General features: G+C 39.7%; 1 protein-coding gene across 3 annotated transcripts in view; it reads right to left on the bottom strand.

Moving 5' to 3' along the window:
• Positions 1-27,027, bottom strand: part of LOC126268083 (mothers against decapentaplegic homolog 4) — a 172,055-nt gene that overhangs the window by 84,648 nt on the left and 60,380 nt on the right. For 2 of the 3 annotated variants that reach the window (XM_049973570.1, XM_049973571.1), the window contains exons 6-8: positions 20,677-20,814; positions 12,752-13,183; positions 2,418-2,615 (exon numbers count right to left, since the gene is read on the bottom strand). In XM_049973570.1, the coding sequence (XP_049829527.1) occupies positions 2,418-2,615; positions 12,752-13,183; positions 20,677-20,814 (768 nt within the window). The remainder of the gene's footprint in view (positions 1-2,417; positions 2,616-12,751; positions 13,184-20,676; positions 20,815-27,027) is intronic. The other variant, XM_049973572.1, reaches the window with a different exon arrangement.

Raw genomic sequence — 27,027 nt, forward strand, 5'->3', positions numbered from 1 at the left:
GAAAGGGAATTGCAAATATCTGCTGAAACATCAGAGAAAATGTGCTGAATACTCTTAGAAGGGACACCTGGTACCAGTTGCAGACTGCTATCTAGTTGCAGGTTGCTATCTAAATCCAGAGGCCAAAAAAATATTCGTTTTTCAATACTTCACATAATTAAATCCTGTCAAACTACTCATTAAGAGGGATGATCTTATGTTAAAAGTTTAACACAGTAAGGCAAGTGCTATATTCAGAAACGGTGTGAGGTAATATAACTGATGGAATTTATTCATCCAGATTTGAGAAAGAGAGCAATTGGTGACTTCCAACAAACTTTACATACAATTTCAAACGTTTATGAATCTCTTTTCACTAACACACCCACAAAATGAAGAAACGAAAATGTTTTATCGCTTTATGTTGTTGTTCTTACAGTAAAACTTCAGCATTAGAAAGGACATTTTAATTTATTACTTCCTTACTACCAACTCTATTTGTAACGCAGTTTGCAGACAGTATCCACACATTACCACTGAATGAATCTGCACTTTATATTACTAACAGTTCAGGACATACGACATCTTAAACATTTAGATATGTGAAAATGCTAGCTTTTTCTTAAAACAGCATAGAGTAAAACTTCAACATCAGGCATGACGTTTTGCTTTACTACTTCTTTAGTACTTACTAACTCTATTCACAATACACTTTGCAGACAGTATCTACATATATCACTGAACATATGTGCAAAATTATATCACTATACAAATATGACACATAGTTAAGGAGATATGACATCATAAACATTTTGATGAGTGAAAAACTTGCTTTTCCGCAAAATGGAGAACAAATTACCCAAATCAGATTCATCCAGTGTTTTGTAATGAGAGCACTTAGCAACTTCCAACAAACATTAAGCATAATCTCAATTTTCTAAACTTTTTCTTGCTTACACATTTAATATGAAATAAATAATATATTAAGACAGTTGCTATTTCACCTATGGTGGAGATAATGAGCTGCAGATACACAAGTCAAAAAGACTGTTAGAAAGTGAGCCAATAAGGCCTTCATCGAAAATAGACACCCCCCCCCCCCCCCCACACACACACTCCTGCAAATGCAACTCACACATACATGACCACAGCAGTCTCTGGCTCCTGAAGCCTCAGCAACCAGAGACTGTGGTCATGTGTGTGTGTGTGTGTGTGTGTGTGTGTGTGTGTTGCATTTGCTGGAGTGTGTGGGGCAGGCAGTCAACTTACTTCCTCAAACAAGTAAAAGTCCAGTGTACTTGTACTTTATACTGTTATGACATCTAGCAATCTTACGGCCAGGGCAAACTGCAACAAAATCTTTATTATAACTGTTTACAGAACCAACTTCATGTGCAAACAAATAAAATAGTAGCATATTATTAAACTGACTAACACTGTTATGCTTATGTAGACCTCGAAGTGTTACAAAATTGACATCTGCTAGTAAAATAAAGCAACGGAACCAGAAATAAAATATGTATGGTATTTACAGTATCCACTAAAGGTAAAGTGCAGTATGTCTCTTCTGACTCAGATTTTGACTAATGGGTTTCTCTTATAATGAAGCAATGGTTCTCCATAAGGTGATATCAAACATGCTACACAAGGTCAACACTGATAAGGGTAATTTGTCCATAACGCTTTTCATGATGGACATTTTGATGTTCTTCCCAGAATTGCCATCACCAACTGCTTACTACTGAGGTCTGGCCCACAAAATGAGGAAGTAAATAATGAATCCTAAGCACCTCCATGTTCTGAGCATTTGAAAATTTTATCACATACCATAATTTAAGATGGCAGGGTAACAAATCAGAACGGCCATTTCCAATCACTATAACAGTGTATTAAAGTGACTGGGAAGTGAGGCAGCTGCTGCATACAAAACACACACACACACACACACACACACACACACACACACACACACACACAGAGAGAGAGAGAGAGAGAGAGAGAGAGAGAGAGAGAGAGAGAGAGAGAGAGAGAAAAACTGTGGAGGAGAAATCTGAACTCATGATCATTGCAGGAAACAAATGTGATGTTATAAGATGAAACTATTTTTATTTCAATGGTACTAGCTCCCCTGAGGAAAGAACACCATAGTAAAATGCTTTTATTTGAAACTTCAGAAAAAATGTTTACCAATAAAGCAACAACAAGCACATGATAGGAACAACTAAGGTCACTTAAAACAAGTTGTAAATACAAAAAGGTATACTATAAAAAATTTGAAAGCTAATATGTATATTTAAAAAATAAAATTACAAAAAACAAAAACAAAATCTTGTTAAAATATTTTCGACAGCTGTTGAATAGCAGTAGTTCTAACAAATGTAACGAGATAACAAGCAACGTGTTCTTGAATCAGAGAAGTGAGACAATGAAAAACTTACAGAAGCTGGGATGGTGAGTCCTGGGATCAGGTGGCTGCATACTCTGTGTGTAAGTTAGAGTATTATTTCCTGTCCAAGTGCCTTGAGCAGCAGTAAATGGCTGTTGTGTAGGTGAAGTACCTCTCAGTGCTGCTGCATTAAAGCCATTTTGCTGTACACTTGGTGAAATTGAAGCTGCTGGACTTTGCTGACTAGCTCCTATAACAATTAAATGATAAGTTATACACTCTTTTTTTAAAATCAGCAAATGAAGTAGGAACTGTGACAGGAGAAGATGAAGCAAATTAATATCCACAATGTAAAACCTAATGGAACCAGCACGAACACATTCATTAGAAAACATAATTTGAAGTCTTAGAAATGTTTACCTTTTAAAAATCAACTTCTTGCCTACATGCCTAACATATGTTAGGGGGAGGGGGACTCTTTCTCTTGGAACATAATCACATTCTGAATGTTATGTGGATGTCCTTTTTAAGAGACACGCGGAAAATAGCACTAGAAACCAATATGTAGCTTAAAGGTAGCAAACAGACTTTGACATGGACAGTCATCAATAATAAAAAGAACGATGAGTGGTTACAGCTCAATCACCTTTTTTATTATAAACATATTATACTATTTAAGGAAGGGCAAACCTACGTTTCTAGCATTTGTAGACTTAGAGAAAGCTTTTGACAATGTTGATTGGAATACTCTCTTTCAAATTCTGAAGGTGGCAGGGATAAAATACAGGGAGCGAAAGGCTATTTACAATTTGTACAGAAACCAAATGGCAGTTATAAGAGTCAAGGGACATGAAAGGGAAGCGATGGTTGGGAAAGGAGTGAGACAGGGTTGTAGTCTCTCCCCGACGTTATTCAATCTGTATATTGAGCAAGCAGTGAAGGAAACAAAAGAAAAATTCAGAGTAGGTATTAAAGTCCATGGAGAAGAAATAAAAACTCTGAGGTTCGCCGATGACATCGTAATTCTGTCAGAGACAGCAAAGGACTTGGAAGAGCAGTTGAACGGAATGGATAGTGTCTTGAAAGGAGGATATAAGATGACCATCAACAAAAGCAAAATGAGGATAATGGAATGTAGTCGAATAAAGTTGGGTGATGCTGAGGGAATTAGATTAGGAAGTGAGACACTTAAAGTAGTAAAGGAGTTTTGCTATTTGGGGAGCAAAATAACTGATGATGGTCGAAGTAGAGAGGATATAAAATGTAGACTGGCAATGGCAAGGAAAGCGTTTCTGAAGAAGAGAAGTTTGTTAACATCGAGTATAGATTTAAGTGTCAGGAAGTCATTTCTGAAAGTATTTGTATGGAGTGTAGCCATATACGGAAGTGAATCATGGACGATAAATAGTTTGGACAAGAAGAGAATAGAAGCTTTCGAAATGTGGTGCTATAGAAGAATGCTGAAGATTAGATTGGTAGATCACATAACTAATGAGGAAGTATTGAATCGGATTGGGGAGAAGAGAAGTTTGTGGCACAACTTGACCAGAAGAAGGGATCGGTTGGTAGGACATGTTCTGAGGCATCAAGGGATCACCAATTTAGTATTGGAGGGCAGCGTGGAGGGTAAAATCGAAGAGGGAGACCAAGAGACTACACTAAGCAGATTCAGAAGGAAGTAGGTTGCAGTAGGTACTGGGAGATGAAGAAGCTTGCACAGGATAGGGTAGCATGGAGAGCTGCATCAAACCAGTTTCAGGACTGAAGACCACAACAACAACATACTATTTAAGAAGAGGTGGTTAATTTACCAAAATATTTTAGTGCACAGTATATTTACTCTGATTTGCACACCTGTACATTTCTGAGAACAATTTGTAATGGCGATTTTAAACAACATATGCAGAGAAAATATTATGTCCCTTGCAGCAACATTGGCACAAATTATTCTGCGCTGTTATCTTCTTCCAGTACTGCCATGGTTTCAAATATGTATGGCATATCAGACATCCTGCACTACTTTATTAGTCATAAAACATCAATGCTCGAGTTCTTGCACTGTCAAGTAGTATTGCGACTAAAAAATTTTCTACTTTTAAATAAGTAATGATCAAAGTTTATATGGTCATCTTTTACGACAATATCTAATACTAAAGCAATACCACACCTTGAGTGGTAATGTCCTTTTTCGCTCTTTAAGCTTCACAATACTTGATCTGAACAGATACAGCGTATCAGTTTGCTGTTAACAGTTATGTCTCTTTTTCAAGAATTTCTATGTCCGTTATATGTACATCATTACAGTAACCATATTCTGACCCAATCTGGATAATCATTTTTCAGAGTACTGTTACTCCCTGGGACACTAAAAATCACTGTCTTGCTAAGATGTAAAGAGTGACAGAGGAAGAGAAAACCCAAGGAGAAGTTTGTTTGAAATTCTGAAACACTAAACAAAAATGTGATCAAGTATCGACCATAGAAAATGGAGAAAAATTATGCTTTACTCAGACTAAAAGAAACAAATGATTCCACAGTATAAAGTGACTGGAAAATTATACCTGAAATGAAACAAACAATATTTCACTACAAGACGTGTTTTCAAAAAATTGAACACTATCCCACATGTCTGAAAAAAGGACCATACATTGCAGAATATGTCCCATAAAGTCATGTGGTCAAGACAGTTATTTTTCACAATTTAAACACCGTGCACTGAACATTCGGAAATTAAATAAACTGACACAGAACAGAAGTACTGATTGTACACTCCTGGAAATGGAAAAAAGAACACATTGACACCGGTGTGTCAGACCCACCATACTTGCTCCGGACACTGCGAGAGGGCTGTACAAGCAATGATCATACGCACGGCACAGCGGACACACCAGGAACCGCGGTGTTGGCCGTCGAATGGCGCTAGCTGCGCAGCATTTGTGCACCACCGCCGTTAGTGTCAGCCAGTTTGCCGTGGCATACGGAGCTCCATCGCAGTCTTTAACACTGGTAGCATGCCGCGACAGTGTGGACGTGAACCGTATGTGCAGTTGACGGACTTTGAGCGAGGGCGTATAGTGGGCATGCGGGAGGCCGGGTGGACGTACCACCGAATTGCTCAACACGTGGGGCGTGAGGTCTCCACAGTACATCGATGTTGTCGCCAGTGGTCGGCGGAAGGTGCACGTGCCCGTCGACCTGGGACCGGAGCGCAGCGACGCACGGATGCACGCCAAGACCGTAGGATCCCACTCAGTGCTGTAGGGGACCGCACCGCCTCTTCCCAGCAAATTAGGGACACTGTTGCTCCTGGGGTATCGGCGAGGACCATTCGCAACCGTCTCCATAAAGCAGGGCTACGGTCCCGCACACCGTTAGGCCGTCTTCCGCTCACGCCCCAACATCGTGCAGCCCGCCTCCAGTGGTGTGGCGACAGGCGTGAATGGAGGGACGAATGGAGATGTGTCGTCTTCAGCGATGAGAGTCGCTTCTGCCTTGGTGCCAATGATGGTCGTATGCGTGTTTGGCACCGTGCAGGTGAGCGCCACAATCAGGACTGCATACGACCGAGGCACACAGGGCCAATACCCGGCATCATGGTGTGGGGAGCGATCTCCTACACTGGCCGTACACCTCTGGTGATCGTCGAGGGGACACTGAATAGTGCACAGTACATCCAAACCGTCATCGAACCCATCGTTCTACCATTCCTAGACCGGCAAGGGAACTTGCTGTTCCAACAGGACAATGCACGTCCGCATGTATCCCGTGCCACCCAACGTGCTCTAGAAGGTGTAAGTCATCTACCCTGGACGGCAAGATCTCCGGATCTGTCCCCCATTGAGCATGTTTGGGACTGGATGAAGTGTCGTCTCACGCGGTCTGCACGTCCAGCACGAACGCTGGTCCAACTGAGGGGCCAGGTGGAAATGACATGGCAAGCTGTTCCACAGGACTACATCCAGCATCTCTACGATCGTCTCCATGGGAGAATAGCAGCCTGCATTGCTGCGAAAGGTGGATATACACTGTACTAATGCCGACATTGTGCATGCTCTGTTGCCTGTGTCTATGTGCCTGTGGTTCTGTCAGTGTGATCATGTGATGTATCTGACCCCAGGAATGTGTCAATAAAGTTTCCCCTTACTGGGACAATGAATTCACGGTGTTCTTATTTCAATTTTCAGGAGTGTAGAACAAGGGAGCAACAGCTGTAAAAAGAGATAAAGAACTAGTTACAAATATGGAACGAAGTGTAATGTCTTAGACCAGATGAAAATAGTACATGAAAGATCTGTTAGATATGCTTCTTGACTTCAGGGTCATGTTCATTTCATTTCCAATCCATTGACTTTTTCTTACACCATGCTTCCTTCAAAATGTCGAATTTTAAATCTTGCAACACACATCATGTGGTTTTTTTATATGTAAGTAATCATATTTATCTGCTTGTCTTCTTGACAAGAACAACATTTTTTTTAAATTTAATTTTGTTCATAACTTCTACAAAAACCATGAAGCCATTTCATTTTTAGCATCATCAAAATTCTTTGGTATTAAGCAATAACCATATCTGATTTTACAAGGTGAGGCAACAAGATCACCAATACCCGCTTTTTCTTACACCATGCTTCCTTCAAAATGTCGAATTCCACTGGGAACTGTGTGATCCACGACCGTATTATTGCAAACATATTTTGGATAAATGACAGCATCGGGTATGAATACTGAAATCCATTATTGGTCACTGTGTGACTATCTGCAGTGCAAATTATTCCAACCTTGTACACCATTATTATAATGGCATAACATTTTCGACGACATGTAACATGCACTGTGATGATTATTTCCAACAAATATCTTCACCTTTAATGTATACAATAATTTTTTAATGAACTGTAGAATGGATTGGCAGCTGCTAAAGTTAACTGGTAAGGTTACAAGATATGCTCTTTAGAAAATTTAAAAATTATTGTATGCAGTGAATGTGAAGATATCTATTGGAAGCAATCATCACAGTACGTGTTACTTCACAGAAAATATTGTGCTATTAAAATATGGGCCTACAAGGTACAAATAATTTGCACTGAAGATGTAACAACAAAAACAAGTGTGTGTGTGTGTGTGTGTGTGTGTGTGTGTGTGTGTGTGTGCGCGCACGAGAGTGTACACCTGTCCTTTTTTTCCCTCTAAGGTAAGTCTTTCCACTCCCGGGATTGGAATGACTTCTTACCCTTTCCCTTAAAACCCACATCCTTTCATCTTTCCCTCTCCTTCCCTCTTTCCTGATGAATCAACCTTGGATAGTCAAAGCTTGAAATTTGTGTGTGTGTTTTTTATTGTGTCTATCTACCAGTGCTTTCCCGTTTGGTAAGTCACAGCATCTTTGTTTTTTATATATATTTTTCCCACATGGAATTTTTCCCTCTATTATATTCAAACTATTTAATTGGATAGATTAAAAAATCTACTCACCAAGCGGTGGCAGAACACGCATATAAACGACTGTTGTGATTGGCAAGCTTTCGGAGCAAGTGGCTCCACCTGCAGGCAGATGGGTTGAAGGGGAAGGAAGAAGGGGGAAGTAAAAGACTGGAGAGGTCTAGGAAAAGGGGTAGATTTAGGGAAAGTTATTCAGAACTGCAGGTCAGGTGAGACTTACCATATGGGATGAGAAGGAAAGACTGATTGTTGGGGACTGCATCAAAAACAATTTAAATAATTTCTTGCTAACCTAGTGTACTATAACAAGTTTATTCTGGCAATGACAAAAATTGCATTTCCCATTGACAAATCTTAGAAAAAAGGTGTACAATTTACCTTGTCAACACAGTCGAGTAGACATTTCAAACCTCCATGTCTGGTTATGTCTCACCCAGGGAAGCAGCAGCTCATCATGGCTACTGGTGCTTCAGGGCAAGGAATTTGAACATACTAGTGCACAGGAACAAAGACTGCTGTGACCAGCGAATAGCCTTTCACTTCAGAATCTCTCAATTTGACACAAAAGAAGTATTTCCAAGTTGAGAAAGAAGCACTGGACATTATCTTCACCCTCCAAAAATTTCAAGTCGTCTTATATGGCATCAAATTTCATCTCATCAAGGATGTCAAGTCACTGATATCTCTGTTTGGTCTGGCAACACGGCTACTGGATAGAACTGCACACTGACTCCAGCACTGGACCCTTTCTTAAGCTGATGTAATTATGAGCCATTTCAGGAATTCAGGATAGCATGCTAGCGTCAACTCTCTCTCCTGCTCCCCTATGTGACTTAATCCAACTTTTGACCACTAAGAGATACCATGTTTTCAGTAGGATGCAGCTGAGCAAGCAGTTTATCATTTCCCTATGCCCAGCTCCTTACATAGCTGATGCCGTCGGCGTCGACCTGATTATACAACAGTTGTGCCAGTTCACCATGCGAGGGATAGCTAGACTGATCCTCTGGAAAGAAGTCCCACCCAATACAACATTTCTTTGCACTCCACCACTAGCTCATTCTGATGGATTGCATGGTTTTGCTAACTAAAGACCAGAACTTGCTGTGGGTAGTGATTCCCAAAGGCCTTCGGTCCAACGTGTTACAGCTTCTCCTCATGGTCACTGGGGTGTATAATGCACAAAATTGCTCGCATGGAGATACGTTTACTGGCCAGGCACTTAATTCAACAATGCAAACAAATTGTGACACACCAAGCTGTATTTGCCGCTTCACCCTCAGTTGATGAGAAGTGGACTGGCTAGTCTGCACATTTAAAAGTCGATTGAAAAAAAATACATCAAAGAGTTTCAAGCAGAAGATGGTTTGACATTTTTCTCTCTTCATAAAGGGCAACATGGCTAAGAGACAAGAGTGTGGTGGAGCTGTTACAAGGCTGCCACCCACATATCCTGCTGCACCTCCTCATTCCAGTACCTGGAGCACAACCCCCACTACGCTTGTTGGGACCCAGTGGAATGGCACTGAACACTGACACAGGTAAAAGGATGGTTGTCCACCACTAGAATCAAATCTGCCTCCACAGGTCAGCTAACAGACACCTCCACTGGACACAGCCCCTACTTCACCCTATTCTGATTCTCCAATTGTTTCAATGGAACCCCAGCCAGTGATATTCTTTCCTGGCTCTGAACTTGTTTTCCAGCCTCCACTACAACCCTGCACCCAGCTCCCAACTGAAGACTCATCACTATCCTGTAACACAACTACCAGCCAGAGTGCCTCGTGCTGAAGCCTGATTTGTCATTTGACACCTGTCTGATGAAGCCACTAGATCCACAACTGAGAGTGCTGCTGCCTGAAACCAAATGCAACCACCACTACTGTTGAGCCTGAAATGGACATAGCACCCATGCAGGCTCCACTGGCTTATGCCCATACACCACACAGTCCTTGATGGGGCCATCCACTGTTCGGGCTGCTTCCAGCATTACACACCTGCACTGGCAAACAGGAAGCTTTTCACCCTACTGAGCCAGTCCACTTGACATGGGTATCGTATACCTGGCAGGTGTCCTCCTACATTCTGTGCAGTGTGTGGGTGCATGTCGCTGGATTGTACCCTTCTTCTGCAAGGGGGAAAGACTGTGATAACCCACTGGTTTACTACATCTTTTGGCCTGCATTATCCAGCCACAAATGCCACTGCCTCATCCAGTCACTGCTGCAGTTCACCTCTGTGTCTGCAGGACATATACACCAAGCCACACCATGTTAACCTCCAGCTGACGCGAATGGTGCACCCTACTGAGTCTCATCCATCAATCCAGAGGTACATTAACGAGCCAACTGCCAGGAGAAGCACCACAGATGATGGCACAAATGCACAGCCAAGATTCAATCACTGTTGTCCTCCTAGCAACATCACTAATTCTTCGGATTACTGCTCCTATTAAAAGCCTACACAGCAGCTCAGAAAGACATTTCATCACTCATAATGTTAATTGTCATTCTAGTACTATGCTTTGATACTTGGATTTGCTATTAACTCAGCTATGCTGTTGGTCTGCCCACTGTTATCTGCGTATTACACTTGTGAACATTTTGCACTGTACTTGTGCAATTCCAGACATAACTGTTTAACATTGTGTCATGTTTTACTGTGTTGAGAGCTACAATAGTCATCACTTTGCAGAATGGCAGGCAACTTACAGTACTGGGTTAGTGCTCCATCAAAGTACTGGAAGTTGCGCACCATGTCCATCCATCGATCTCCAATTCTTTGGCGGCATGTTGGAGAATTTCTAATAAACACTAAGCAAAGTGTGTTAGTTTTACTGATTTTAAGACCCATGTTCATGAATTCATTATGCCAAAAATCTAGTATGGTTTGTATTTCCACTCCTCCCATCCCATTACACTTTCTTTCCAAACTCTGTTTAGTGCTCTTCACAGCCACTGGTATCCAATCTTTCTGATTACTTTGATCATTTCTACATCAGACCAGCTATATTTCATTTTAGATACCTTGTTTTACATTTTCCTACGAGTTCAAGATATCCATCATTACATGACTAGAAGTACAGAGCAAAGTAACAGCAAATTAGCTAAACATTATTACAAAAAATTAACATCATAAATTCCTTACACAATCTGCACACATACACTTTCTGTTCATTTTTTCTCTGACACCACTTTTCATTCTCACTCTTATTGACACACTTTAACACAAAAACCTGGTATAATACCTTTGTCTGAGGTTTTATCAGACATGAACAGAAGTTTAGAATCATGTGTTTCCATTTTGGGTGTGTATGTCAAGACATCTAAGTTATTTATACTCTACATTGTTGGTAAAATATCTCCAGCCTTTCAGTATCAATTCAAGGAAGCACATGTAGAAGTTAAGTCCTGGTGTTTTGTGCATATTTGTACACATTTTTTGCACTCATCTTGCACACAGTTTCTGAAAATGTATTGTAATGTTGTCCCAGAACACCAGAGGAACTTATAAAACAAGTCAGCTTAGTATAAAGCTATGATTGTTCAGTACTTTGTTATTAAAACCTTAAATAATAACGTGACACTGCTCTCACCATTGTACACAATAACTGTACTGTCACTCCTAATTACATGACATTGTTTTACATCCGCTCACTGATTAAGATTTATAAATCCACACAGTTTTTGATGAATTTCACATGAATTATGCTCTTTTATGTTGAAAAATCGTCACTGGCCAGATTGCACAAGTAGCAGGACAGCTTATTTTCACAGCTGCCTTAACTTTGTGCCACATAAGAAAACAACAAAAACTATATGCAACTACTTGTGCTTTTCCATATACATTATTTCTCAAGTGCAGTCTGATCCCTACAGACAGTCACACTTTTCCACCAATAGACCATTACAGGGTGTACATAAAGTCGGGAAACACTTTCAATTATTTATTGCACAAGAAGCAAACAGTGTATAGATATCATACATGTCATTTTGAAGAGAAACCTTGAAAGTTTTTTTTCATGTATACCGTCACAGAATAGTTTGGTAATTTGCCAATAGTCAGCACCAGTCGCAAACGTGGCGAGTTTAGGTGGGATGTGGATGGTATTGTTGATCGCTCAATTTTTAGCGACTAAGCCACTTTTCACACTAATGGGAAAGTAAACAGGCATAATTGTCGAAGCTGGGGTACAAAGCATCCACATGAATGCACTGAATTTGAGCGCGATTCCACAAAGGTAATTGTTTTTTGTGCCTCGTCACATCGAAAACTGTACGGGCCTTTCTTCTTTGCCAAGAGCACTGTCACTGGATATTCCTACTTGGACATGTTGCAGCAATGGCTGATGCCTCAAATGCAATCGGACACTCTGTTGATCTTTTAGCAAGATGGGGCTCCGCCCCATTTTCTTCGTGCAGTTCGTGGGTACCTGAACACAGAGCTGCCGCATTGATGGATTGGCCGTGCTACAGAAGGGGGACAGCTGTTTCATGAAATGGCCTCCCCGATCACCAGATCTCACTCCGTGTGACTTTTATCTGTGGGGACACATTAAAGATGTGATGTATGTACCACCTCTACCACGTGATGTAGCAGAGCTTTGGTAGAGAATACGGGAAGCGACTGTCACAGTCGACGATGCCATGCTGGGGTGGGTATGGCAAGAATTCGATTACTATATTGATGTCTGCCAGGTCACTCATGGTTCGCATATTGAAAGTATGTAAAAAAAAATTTCAAAGTTTCTCTTCAAAATGCAATATGTATGACATCTGTACAATGTTTAGTTCTTGCGGAATAAATAACTGAAAGTGTTCCCAACTTTATGTACACACTGTACTTTTGGGACACATGCTCAACATGTATTTGGACATATACCAACTTCTAGTATTTTTTTTAATATCTAGCCACGATGCTTACTTTAGTAGTATTATATCATACCTAATGTGGAAGCAAGAGTGTCAGCTGCAGAAGAGAGGCTGTCAGTGCTAGCAAAGAAGGTCTGTGAAGCCACAATTGCAGATGAAGCAGCTACGGGAGCTGCAGTGGCAACAACTGGTGGCTGAGGTTGTGGTGTTGGTATTGGTTGTTGTTGCTGTTGTGGTGGCTGTTGTTGTTGCTGCTGCTGTTGCTGCTGCTGTGGCTGCTGTGGTTGCTGCTGTGGAGATGACACCATGGGGACAGAGCCTGGAATGTTTGCTGTCTGTGGCTGTGTTAGTTGCTGCTGTTGCTGCACAACTTGCTGTTGCTGCTGTGGAACCACAGTGGGAGTGCCTGGAACAGCAGCCAGTGGACTGGTAGCAGCCTGAACAGGTGCAGCCATACCGTGAACCAGTGTATGGCTGCCAACTGCTGGAGAGGCTGCTGCTGTCGCTGCCACAGAAAAGTTTACTATTCAAACTCGAGAAATCAGTTGTTACTCAAATAATAAACTAATATGTCACAAGATCACTTCATAGATGATATCAACTACAAGATAGCATGTTACCGAATTTTATAATAGAACTTTCACAGTAATTACACATAAATAAATAAAAGTAATTGGAAATGTTGAAATTATTCTTAATGGCAGGTAGAGTAAATGAAAATTTTATATGTATACTGAAAACTTCATTTAAATTAGATCAACAGACTGCAAGAATAATGTATTGGCTAACTTATTAATAGCTCCAACATTTCAAATTTTGAGTAAGAAAGTTGCTTTTCCTTTATGGCCATCACATATACAATAGGGGGAATTAGAGTCCTGCTCCCCCCACCCCCCCTCCCAAACCAGCCAGTGTATGAACAGAATAGAAAATAAAGTTACAGTTACTATGTACTCTTGGCTCAAATAATGGAGGTTGATACACGGACCACGTAACATGAATTAATATGCCAAAGTTAGTCAAAATACACAGAAAAGACAGCATTTTTCAGAGCAAGTTGTTATGCATGTTCCAGTACAAGAATACAAGAATAACAAATCTAGTGGCTCCAGTGTGGTAGCCATGAACCTTTACCGCTGCGCTACGCTGACTTGCTTGGAACACAAGTAATGTTACAGATATACAAATCCCCAAATGAACTTCAAAATCAATTTTCTCAAAAACCAAGGCCCATCACTAAAAAACCGGATACCCAGGTACTCAGGGTAAGTAACTCTATAACATATTTGAAGCACATCAAAATCCGTGATTTACAGTATGGAGTGTCCCCTTGTAAGTCATCTTGTACTCTCCTATAGTCACTCAACTATGGTACCTTCCTGTGCACCACAGCATCACCAGTAAACAGCCACAGATTACTGGTCATCCTGTCCTTCAGATAATTTATGTGTGTGCAAAAATAGCTTAGCACCCACTACTTCCCTTGCATAGACTGTGTGGTCCAAAAGCTTTTTGTTTTTCTTTAATCAAATTACTATGTTGTTTACAAACTGCAACATCTAAACTTTCCACACTAATTAAGGCCAAAGAAGCACAGTCTTTTCCAAATGTACTTCTGAGCAAAAAGCAATCCTGGTAGTTAAGTCAGAAGTCTTAGTTATTCCTGCATTTTGAGTTCTTGTGGTTATACTTCCAAAGAATGTTTCATCCCTGAACAAATATTTCTTTAGAAGTCAAATATAAATTTTCATAGATTTAGATTTAAGAATATTTTAATACAAAGAAATGCTTCTACAAAATTTTTCATCCCTTATTTCACCCCTTTAGGGGTTGAATTCCCAAAAATGCCAAAACACTGCCCGTGAAAGGCAAAGGTCCTGAGTTCGAGTCTCGGTCCGGAACACAGTTTTAATCTGCCAGAAAGTTTCACATCAGCGCACACACTGCTGCAGGGTGAAAATCTCATTCTGGAACAGATGCATCTCTGAAAATTCTTTAATAATGTTCAACTTTTTAAAAAACTTTCACTGACTATTTCACCACCATATAACCAAATTTCCAAAAATTCTTCAACATATAGTTCTTTTTTTCTGACAGAGAAACCAAATACCAATTTTTGTAGTTATAGCTGCAAAATTACCTAAGTAATTTCAAAAAACTTTTCATCCCCTTATGGATGGAATTAAAGGAGACGGGGAAAAAACCTTCTTAAACAATGCCTACAGTATAAGATCAACACTCTCTCCAAGTTTTATGTTCCTGTCTTTAGTAGTTTGGGCTGAGAAACACTGAGTCAGTCAGGCAGGACATTTCCATTTATATTCAGGGCAGGGTGTTTGGGGAGGAAAGGTCAATATTTTACACAGTGATAGTATAAGTAATTCTGAACAAAAAGTGTTATATGAACATAGGTCCGAATGCTTAGTTAGGGAGGTATGGGTATTGAAAGGAACTTCAATTCTGCAAAATTGATATGCACAAGGTGAACGTATATGCAATACAACTGGACCGTAATCTGATTTTCTTGAAAACAATGTTACAGAGAAGTACAGTTCTGTTACACATTTTTACATAATGTTTATTTACTTTGTATTTAGTACATATTCAGTTGAAAAAGGCATACCATGTCTTTTACAGACGCGCTTTAACACTTATCATACAGATGTTGCACAGTTCACAGAACAGGTTCGAATATCCCACCATGAACATCAATGCACTTTTGTGCTCTAGTGATATCACGTTATGTTGCTTGTTCAATTGCATGTGGTTGGTTCCTAATCAATTCAGCAGTGTCCAATGATGCAATGAAGCAGTTTATCTTTACCTTCACTTTGCGCACCTCTGGTTTCATCCAACCCATAAACAGAAATCTAAAAGTGTAAGGTCACGTGATATTGGAGGCCAGTTAATAGCAGCGCCATGGCCAATGCGGCGATTAGGGTAGGTGCAGTTGAGATGGTCCCTCACATGGAAGGTAACATGGAGGGGCACCGTCATGTTGAAAGTACATTCCAGTTCGCTTGGCTAAAAGAACGTCTTCCAATAGTTTCAAAAATGAATTTTCCAAAAAATGTGGGTACCTCTCTCCCGTCAATCACTGATTGATAATAAATGGACCTAACAAAAGGTTCCCGATCATGTGGCACCAAACATTTATGGCAAAACGAACTTGGAAACTGCTATCCACTGAAGCATGTGTATTTTCCTGTGACCAGCCATGATTACTGTGTATGTTGTTTATACCATGTCACGAAAACTGGGCTTCATTAGTGAATACAATGCATGGAAGCAAACAATTATTCTCAATTACCCAGTGACAGAATTGAAATCGTTGGGCATTGTCGCCAACGTGGAGATTTTGACACGATGTATGTGACATGGATACAGGTTTTCCACATGTAATGTTTCCCAAACACGTGGCTGTGGGACATTCATACACAGGGACACTCTTCGTATGCTCGTATCGGGACTTCGCTCAACACTTGTGATAATTTCTTGCTGTTCTTGCAAAGTTTGTTGACGTGCATGCTTGGACGAAAAATGTCTACTTGGAAGAGAGCCTGTTGCACACAAAGTGATAAACACTTTGGTAAACATCCTGCAATCAGGTAGTCACCGAGTCGGAAAGTGCCTGTAGTATTCTTCCCTCGCAGTGGTAGCACTACCGTCGCAGAAGTCATGAACATAGATCATATCTGTGTATTCCTCATTACTGTAGACATGTGGCATTGTTAGCAGCAGTTGTACAAACACAATGAACACCACACACTACACAGTTAACCGATCCATCGCCGGCACACAAAAAGTATGCGGCTTACATGGCACAACTGCGCAACAACAGGTGATTGTACTACGTACATCACATGACTATAAAATGTGGTAGGTTGCATAGCATAAACATTGCATGTGCCTGTGCATTGCTTGCAAGAAAATCACATTACGGTCCAGTTGTATTGTGTATATGCTCATGTTGTGCACATCAGTTTTGCAGAATTAAAGTTCCTTTCAATATACCCATACCTCTCTAACGAAGCATTTGCAGACCTAAGTTCATACAACATTTTTTGTTCTGAATCACTTATACTTTCACTGTTTAAAATATTGACCTTTCCTTCCCAAACACCCTGTATAGAGATAAGATTGATCCTAATGCATTTCCCTGGGGTACTCCTGATGATACCCTCGTTCCTGATGGACAACTGCAATAGAGGATTACTTGGTGGGTTTTATTACTGAAGTAGTCTTCAAGCCAGTCACATATTTGGGAATCTATTACTATTGTAACTTCATAAACAGTCTGCAGTGAAGCACTGTGTCAAATGCTTTCTGGAAATCTCAGAATACACAATATGCCTGTTGCCCTTCATAAGTGGTTCACAAGATATAATGTGAGTAGAAGGCAAGCCAAGTTTCACTCTCCAAGTGATGCTTTCTACATCCATATGGACAGAAGCTCTTCCATCTCAAGGAAATTTATCATATTCAAAATGAAAATATGTTCAAGAATTCTGCAGCAAATGGATGTTAAGTGTACTGGTCTGTAATTTTGCATGTCTGTTCTTTTACTCAACCACTGGGGACTTTGCGCTGGGTGAGATATTTGTGATAAATGCAAGCCAAGTTAAGTGGCAAATGCAGTACAGTACTCTCCGTACAACCGAACTGGGATCCCATCCAGGTCTGGTGACTGATTTTCAACACTACCAGTTGCTTCTCTATCCAAGGATGACTTTTACTATACCTTGCATTTGACAGTCTGTACAACAGTCGGACAACGGTATATTTATACAATCCTCATGCGTGAATAATTTCTTAAAAGTGAGATTTAAAACTTTGGCTTTCTTTTTGCTGTCTTCTACTGTCAGATCAGACTGGACAATGAGTGACCTGCTTAGTGATTTCGCACAGAATCATAATTTTCTCAGGTTCTCAGCAACATCACTGGCTACGGTACGACTGTGGTAGTTGTATGTTTTGCGCATTGATCTCATTACAGACGCACCAATTTGTATATTTGTATATTCTTTATTGAACCAAGAGTTCAACAGTCTCTGTTTCCTCAGCAATTTCCAAATTCTGTTAGTAAATCATGGTTAGTGTTTTTCATCCTTAATAAGTGTACTTGACACGTACTTCTCCCTCTCTCCATGGTGTGATTTATCATCTGTTTAAATTTTGCCCCTAAGCATCATACTGAAACAAAATGGTGTCAATTCATTTTCTAATTGGGATGCTAACAACTGCTTACCTCCTCTTTCTAGCAAAAATACTCTTGTAGCCTTCTTGATGATGCTAACAATTTCATACCTCCTCTTTCTAGCAAAAATACTCTCGCAACCTTCTTGATGATTCGAACAACTGTTTACCTGCTCTTTCTAGCAACAATAATCTCCTAGCCTTCTTAATGGATTTATTAACTTTACTAGGCATCGTTGCAATGACAACATGTCCACTAATCCCTGTCTCTATACTGACACTGTCAATAAGGTCAATTGCACTGTCAAACTAGTTGGTCATGAAAGTTTTAAGGAAAATATGTTCAAAAGTACTTCACAAGACTGCCTGTCCGCACCATCTGCACTGAATCCAGAAATGTTCCTTGGTAGGTTAAATGTGACTTTAATTAATATTGCATAATTTGAATATTTCCACATTACTGGTCACAAGTTTTCTTTTAATGATTCTATAACTGTCACGGTGGAAACGGGTAGCTGGTAAAAATATCCAATACTTAACTTGAGTTCACCTAGGTCTGTTACAGGGTCCAGATAACTTCACGGTCAAGACTCAGTTTCGACCATGACAGGCACAATATTTTTGTCAACTGCAATGAACCATCCCGTTTACGGCATCTAACCTGTCTTTTTGATGTACATTCCGTGGCTTGCTAATTATTTCAGAGCCTTCCGCTTCGGGTTTCAGCCAGCTTTCAGTTTTGAGGATACCTTGGGCACGACAACTTTCCCAAAGGGCAGTAAATTCAGTAATTTTGTTATGAATACTTCAACAATTTACCTTTAAACTTCTGATAGTCTAAGTGTCTTTTACTTTGTCTGATTCCACTCTCTGCGTACTGACTGGTGCACATTCATCAGAGGACTCCAAACTAATGCCTAGCTTGAAAAGCTCTCATGTGCACTCTACAAGTACTTTGCTAAATGAGGAGCTGCTTCCTTTGTGTAGTGCACCCCAACCTATCAAGGGGAGTCCTCCAATTCTCCACGCCATAACATAGGTAAGAAATATGCAGCCAAGACCATCACAGAACTATGGAGCCTTTGGTTGAGACCCTCCACTTGGCTCCAGACCAAAAGACCCAATCAATACTGGGTACGACGTCACAAATGCATTTAGAAAAACAGCTTGGAATCAGAATGTACAACATACATAGACACAGACTATACACAACTGTTTAAATACAGGGTGGCCAGGTTAAACATGTAATAATATAAAAAGTAATAACTTGAGACGTAATTGAGATAACTCAAAATGTTTTATGTGTGTGTTTGTGACAGTTGGTACCACTTGTGCATGCATGTAATAGCTTTGTTCACGTAAACACTTATCAGAGCCATGTGGACTCCACAGCAGAACGTGTTTTGTGTGCTTTCTCTAATGGAGCTGAAGTATGTTACACTGATACAATGTTGCTTTCAATGTGAGTGTGGACTGCACATCATGCCATTTTATGGACACTGTGAGGGATTTCTTGAATCACAAATGTCCAGATCACTGTATTGGGACTGCCAGTCCATCGTTTGCTCGGCTTGCTAGAAGCCCAGACATTATGTCACTTTTTTTTTTTTTTTTTTTGTGGGGGTTTATGAAGAACCAGGCACCACCTCACCTCATGATCTACCAGAACTGCATCACCGCATTCATACAGCCATCGCAAATTTTACACCTGCAATGCTGCAAACAATCGGAGAGAAGTGAATACAGATTAGATGTCTGTCATGCCACTAATAGTGTGCATATAAAGTTGCATTGTGTGTGTAAAAAAAACTTTTCAGATACCATACTTGTGGAAACATGCCATCAATAAATACCTCAATTATTTCTGAAGTTATTAAATTTCATATAATAATATGTTTAGCTCGCACATCCTGTATAATCTTATGGAAAATAAAAACACTAAAAATACACTTTTGAATTCCTGAGAGGAATTGGTTGGAAGTGTGTATGATTCCTACCATTGCCTTAATGATTCAATATACTCATTCATATTAACACAATTTAATTGTATAACTATATAATCATAACATATTCAATAAATTTACCGAGTAAGTTGTATGCCCAAAATTAACCACTGATGAGTAGCCGTGACATGCAAATATGACACCATAACAGCTGCTAACAAATTTTGGCAAACACCATCTCGAAATAAGTCAAGTCAGTATAACCAGACTCACTATAACATCACAGAAGATCACAAACAGGCTTGTGGGTGCAAGTGTGTGCATAACTGCCCGCTCCCCACTCTCGACTCGAACCTCCGGCAGGAGGGGCTGCAGAGAGAGAGACACAGAGCGAGCAAAGAGAGAGAGAGAGAGAGAGAGAGAGAGAGAGAGAGAGAGAGAGAGAGAGAGAGTGTGGTGGGGTAGTAAATAAATAAATTTATTAGTAGCTCTGTTTTTGGCCTGGAGATGTAAAAACTCAAACTGACTTTGAATAAGTGGTTTACCAACATGTCACTAAGAAAATGAAGAGAACTACTTTTGAGACATTGTCTCAATACTATAATGTGTAGAGCTGAACAAAATTTTAGCTTACTAATTATAATTTAGTTTAATCACAAACAGTAACTGAGTAATTAAGTTTATTCTTCCAAGCGTAAAATGAAAGTATAAGAGTGGTTTCATTATACCTCACAACAAATTTGAATTACAGGGCATTATAGTGGATTATCAATGACGTATGTGTTGTTTATATCAGTTACAATATAATGCACAGCATGTAAGTACAACAAACAGTCATTCAGCATGTCATCACCCTTACAATGAGAAAGTCGTGTGGGGACCCATGTTGAACGAGGACAAGAGTCTGGTGAAGGCTCCAACTCTGATGTTCGTCCATGTGTCCCATAGAGGGGTACATCAGTTGGTGGACACGGAGGGTTTGGGTACTTGCTACAAACTTGAAAAGAAAAGACAAGAAAGAAACAAAAATAAAAAATAAAAACAAAAGTAAGCATAAATAATCTTGCAAAAAATGATATGAGTATTCTCTTTTATGAAATTACAGCTTTATGAAAATCAAATTCAGGTAAACAGAAATACTACAGTGATAATCAATTGAAATAACTGTAAAATGTGTGAACAAAACTATTTTCAAACATCTCTACAAAGCAGCAAACAGAATACAATTAACTTTAACTTCATATTGTGCAAACAAATAATTATAAACTTTATAAGCAAGTAAAACATGCAAAACTACCATTTAAATTATGAGACAGAACAGTTTGCCAGTATTTATCTCCAAGAGGCAAAATGTACAGTACCACTGTTACATGCATATAAAAGCAAAAGTGAGACACTATCTAGCTTTCAGCACTAATAGTTTCTTTCTCAGGGAAGAGAAAATAAAATGTTGGGGGGACGTTAGAATGGAAGGGCAAGTCACTTGGACACCAGATAAGAAAGATCAGCGTATAGTATGAATGAGAGTAAACAAAGATGGAGGGGGATGGGTCAGAGAGAGAAAGTGCTAGTTCACCTCCTGAAAATGCAATGAGGTGATAAAATTCATGGGATAGATATATGCACACATACACGTAGTGGTAGTATTTTGTACATAGGGTATAAAAGGGCAATGCACTGGCAGAGCTGTGATCTGTACTCAGGTGATTCATGTGAAAAGGTTTCCACCGTGATTATGGTTGTACTTTAAATGTGGAATGGCAATTGGAGCTAGACTCATGATTTCACAAATCGTTAGAGAATTCAATATTCCAAGTCCACAGTGCTAAGAGTGTGTCAAGAATACCAAATTTCCAACATTACCTCTCACCATGCACAACGCAGCAGCCAGCTGCCTTCGCTTAATGACCAAGAGCAAGCAGTGTTTATGTAGAGTTGTCAGTGCTAACAGACAAGTAACACAGCGTGAAATAACTGCAGAAATCTATGTGGGATATGATGAACATATAAGTTAGGACAGTGCATTTTGGCATTAATGGGCTACAACAGCAGACACTTGATGCAAGTGCCTTTGGTAATGGCACAATGTTGCCTACAATGCCTCTCATGGGCTTGTGACCATATTGGTTGACCCTAGAGAACTGGCCTGGTCACATGAGTCCCAATTCCAGAAGGTACGACCTGATGGTAGGGTTTGAGTGTGGCACAAACCCCATGAAGCCACTGATCCAAGTTGTCAATAAGGCACTGTACAGGCTGGTGGTGTTTCCACAATGGTGTGGGTTGTGTTTATATGGAATGAACTGGGTCCTCTGGTCCAACTGAAGTGATCATTGACTGGCAAAGATTATGCCTGGCTACTTGTAGGCCACTTGCAGCCATTCAAAGACCTCATGTTCCCTGACAACAATGGAATTTTTATGGATGGCAATGCGGCATTGTCACCAGAACACAATTGTTCGTCGCTGATTTGAACATTCGGTACACTTTGAGCAAATGGTTTGGCCACCAAGACTGCACGACATGGGACTTAATTGTGAGGTCAGGTTGTGCACAAAATCCTGCAACGGCAACACTTTTGCAATTATGAATGGATAGAGAGGTGGCATCGCTCAACATTTCTGCAGAGGACTTCCGATGACTTGTTGAGTCCATGCCACATTGAGTCGCTGCACTAAGAGGTAAGCCCCTTTTACATGAATGACTTTCTTGTGTCAATCAACAACTTGTTGTGAGTTAGTCTGCTGCACTGCCCGTAACATATTATTCCTGTACTGAGTCTCACTTGTCTACACTGACAGTTGTTCATATGTCAGTGTTAAAATTGTGTTCGTCGTGACAGCTGACTGCTCTGCAGTTTGGCATCCGAACAGAGAAAGCAACATTATGAGAGGCAATTATTCTTACGAAAAGTTGAAATATTGTAACAGGAACAAGGAATTAGCAACGAAAATAGTGTTTTCTAATGATCAAAGCAACACATGCTGAATGTTCTGGACAAATATGATAAATTTTCGACATGGTTGGCAACTTAAATAATTGGTGAAATGTCACCCTCCCCTCCCTTATATTACAAAACAGCTTAATTTATTTTAGAAGGCAGTCAATAATGCCTTTTTATTTTATGCTTTGTACCTTGTTTTCTTTCTAAGAACCAAATTACATAGAAAATTATTTTTCTTGTTCAACAGAGTTGACTGTTCCAGTGTTGAAACAATTTTCATTTAAAATTTTGATCTGTTTGCATTCTTATTTATGCATAGTGTAGGTATTTGCTTTGTCCAGGTTCAATGAAACCTAAATACCTTTTTACTTTCAGATATTTGGTCTCTCTTGTGAGAGAAACCTATAGAAAAATATCTTTGCAGCATGCCACAAAACAAAGCAAAACCTAAACTACACATTAGGAACACACAAAAGCACAAAATCCATTACTATACCACGAGTGTGCATGATGAGAATTGGTTAGCTTCTGACATCAGCAGACAATGCTACAATCCCTGTTCACGTGCATGCGCAGTTTCCAGTATTCATGTGATTATAGATCTCTACTTTGACACAGTCAATTTATCATTGACATCACTGATTTACCGGTGATGGGGTTAGCAGGCGCGGGTTGCGCACCCAACACATACAATCAATTTTGACCAAAAAGTCATCATGTAAAATACGGTACATAAGGTAGAAGTGTAGCATGATGGTACAGCTGAAGCACAATTTTCAAGTAAACTGTCCTAATCTATTCATATAATACAATAAAACAGAATAAGAACTGTAGCAAAAGCAAGTATGCGAAGATTGAAACCAGCACAAGACTGTGTAATCAAAACTCTGCAACCAGTATCTATTTCAATATGTGATAAAAAATAAAAATAAAATAAACAGCAACTGACAAGATCAGGTATACAGTACGAATGTAGGCCTACAGTTTTAAGAGATGTAGCCACAGAGCAAAATCTGACACATACATAGAAGTGCTGTCACAGTGTAGTCCCTACACAATCAACCACACAGCACTCCACACCTCCCCCCCCCTCCCCCTCTCATACACTGCTCCTCCCCCTCCCCTCCCCCTCTCATACACTGCTATCCCTTCCCCTTCCCTGCCCCCTCTAGATTGCTGCTTCCATTCTACGTGACAGTCGCATTCTTGTTCAAACTGATGGAAATGGTGATCAAGTGTGCATAAGACGTGCTCGCTTGTGTGAATGAATGGTGTGTGCTTCTCTTTCTTTTACTGCTGATGGCTGTGGCCAAAAGTTAATGTGTAAGTGTTCTTTAATTGAGACTGTCTGCAACTTAATGTGTCATCTTCATGGTAAGTAGTGATTTAGCTTTTCCTCACATAATTTGTACTGTACCGTCAGCTGTAAATAACCTTTGTCCTTCAACAAATTTTGGTTACATTATCTCTGGGGCAACACAATCACTACCCCCTGAATTTCAGTGAATGTCTATGTTTATAAATATTGTGTGTAATATATTCTAAAATTGCAGCAGTACTATCTTGTTTGGAAAAATCAATTCCTGTTAGTTGCAGTATAGATACCGATGGGATTAGTTCAATAGTTCCACTCCTTTTTAGTTTGTTAACCTAATTGTTAAAAAAAGTGTTTGCAATAAAGATTGTAACTGCAATGCAAATGCAGCTCATCTCTGTGGCATAATATAGTGTTCAGTGCAAATTATAATTGTCATATAGTATTCTATTTAGATTCTCTCTTCCATAGCAGTTAATATTGCAGTAAATCACCACTATTTTCAAGTTTGTTATTACACACAACCTCAACAAAAGAAGAAAAAAGACATACTTGAATTTGTAAAGGTATCTCCAGGTAATCAGTAAATTTTATCCCATGTTTCTTTCTCATTATAGCCCAAATCACTTTCTTGAGCACTGTAGCTTCAGTTCTTAAAAGTAACTTGTTATCCTCATAACATAAATCATCATGAAATTACAATAGAATCATTGAGATTAATTTCATATTATTTGTTTAGTGTTTAGAAAAACATGCCAAGTCTTGATGTGGCCTGACTGTGATTGTTGTTCTTGGAAATTAGATGAGTCAGTTGCAGTTTGTAAGCAGCTGGGGATTCCTATGTCAAGCAATTGGAAGCTGCTGTGAATGGGTGTGCTACCAAGACACACTTACAATAAATATGAAAAACACTTCAAATACTACCCTTTCCTGTGGATACTGCCTCCTATGCAAGTAACACAGGACATACCACAGGAAAATTTCATTCAACAACAACATAATGAAGAGTGTGAAATCAGCACTGTTTAATGAAGTAACACAAAATCTGTGAATTTTAGTGAGATAACAAGTTACTGGTAGTTATTAAAGAAATAATGTGGAAAATAACAGTTTCCACTACTCGAAGGTAACAAACATTGTACATCTCCAGATGTCCGTGACATCTGATGCTATTTAACAATGAAATCAGGTACTAACTTTTCCATCATTACTGATTGTGGTAAATAATCTAGTTTAAAATAACAGTTCACTCCCCATGTTAAGAAGCGAGACTGAAGGCACTTTGCTTCCAGTCGCTGCCAACATGAGTCATTAAAGAGTACTGTACACAATAGACAGCGGTATATATGGTTGAACTCTGTGCTTCATAAACACTAATGTTTATTTTTGTGGCAAAACTACCATTAGTGAATGTGTAAAAGTATTATGTAATTTAAATTTCTATCAGACAAAAAATTTCAGCATTCGTCATAAAAGTCAAAGCACAACGAACTCTCTATCTGTCAGAGAGTAAACTTAACTTGTAATGTCTACAGCAGAGTCCCATTAATCCGAACTAATTGGGACCGGACCTTGTTCACATCACAGATTTGTTTGGATTAGCTGGAAGTACGGTTATGAGTTTCTAGAATGAAGTATACCAAGCAGATAAGTAGATACACCATGGTAACAAATGGGAACAAGTGTGGGAACAATGGCTCTCTCTCACTCCCTGCCCTTGTTGTTGTGCACTGTGGAGACCTTTGTAGAGTCTGAGGTCAGTGCACTGCCAGTCGGCTCACAAAGTGCTTGGTTACGTTAGTTATCAATCATCGGCATGCGTAACAGTTTATTGTATTCATTCAGGTGTAGTGGTGTATGTATTTTTGTCATAAGTAAATGGAAACATACAACATTAACTCTCAAAGAAAAACTGAATGCTTTGAATCGGATAGACAATGGTGACAATGTATCTAAACTGGCAAAGGAACTGGGTGTTGGCAAAGCAACCATTTGTGATTGGAAGAAGAAAGTAGTGAAGCTGTGCAACGCCTTCAGGAAAAACACTTGAAATTTGTCAGACTTTGAAACAGTCCCAGTACGATAAAGTGGATGAAGCTCTTTTCCTTCAGTTTACGCAGGAAAGAGAAAGGGGAACTCCTTTGAGTGGAGCACTGGTTCACGAGAAGGCTGTTTACCTAAACAAGTTAATGAATGGTGATCAGTTTTTTAGTGCGAGTACGGGTTGGCTGGGCAGATTCAAAGAACATCATGGAATCCATCAGCTAACAATTACTGGCGAGGAACTTTCTTCTGATCGTAATGCAGCAAAGGAATGCTTGGGTGAGTTTGTAAAAATGATAAGAGAGGGAAAGTATTCTCCCCAACAAATTTACAAAGCTGACAAGACTGGCCTTAATTTTAGGGCATTGCCAACAAAAAGCCTGGCATCAAAAGCAGAAGACCATGCTCCTGGTTTTAAAATGTGAAAAGACTGTGTGACTTTATTAGCGTGCAGTAATGCTGCTGGTATTCACAAGCTGCCTTTAATGCTGATCGGCAAATCTGCTAGGCCCAGAGCTTTTGAAAACTGCAACCAGAAAAAAGCATGGATGGATGGATGGTAAGCTGTTCAAAGAATGGCTTCACGACCAGCAAAATCATTTGTCTCCCCATACAATCCTTTTGATTGATAACGTGTCATCTCACCCCCACCACTGAGTAATTATGTGACAGAGAAATTGTGACGAAGTTTTTGCCACTGAGTGTTATACCACTTCTACAGCTGATGGACCAGGGCGTACTGCAAACATTAAAACTGATTTACAGAAAACAGTTTTTAAGAATGCTGATCCAAGATGATAGCATTCCTTTAGTGGACAAAATAAGAAAGACCAATGTGAAGCATGTTGTTTATTGGGCTGCTGAGGCATGGCAGAATATTTCAGAAAAGACTCTGAGAAAATCGTGGA

The sequence above is a fragment of the Schistocerca gregaria genome, chromosome 4 (assembly GCF_023897955.1).
Source record: "Schistocerca gregaria isolate iqSchGreg1 chromosome 4, iqSchGreg1.2, whole genome shotgun sequence".
Classification (NCBI taxonomy): Eukaryota; Metazoa; Arthropoda; class Insecta; order Orthoptera; family Acrididae; genus Schistocerca; species Schistocerca gregaria.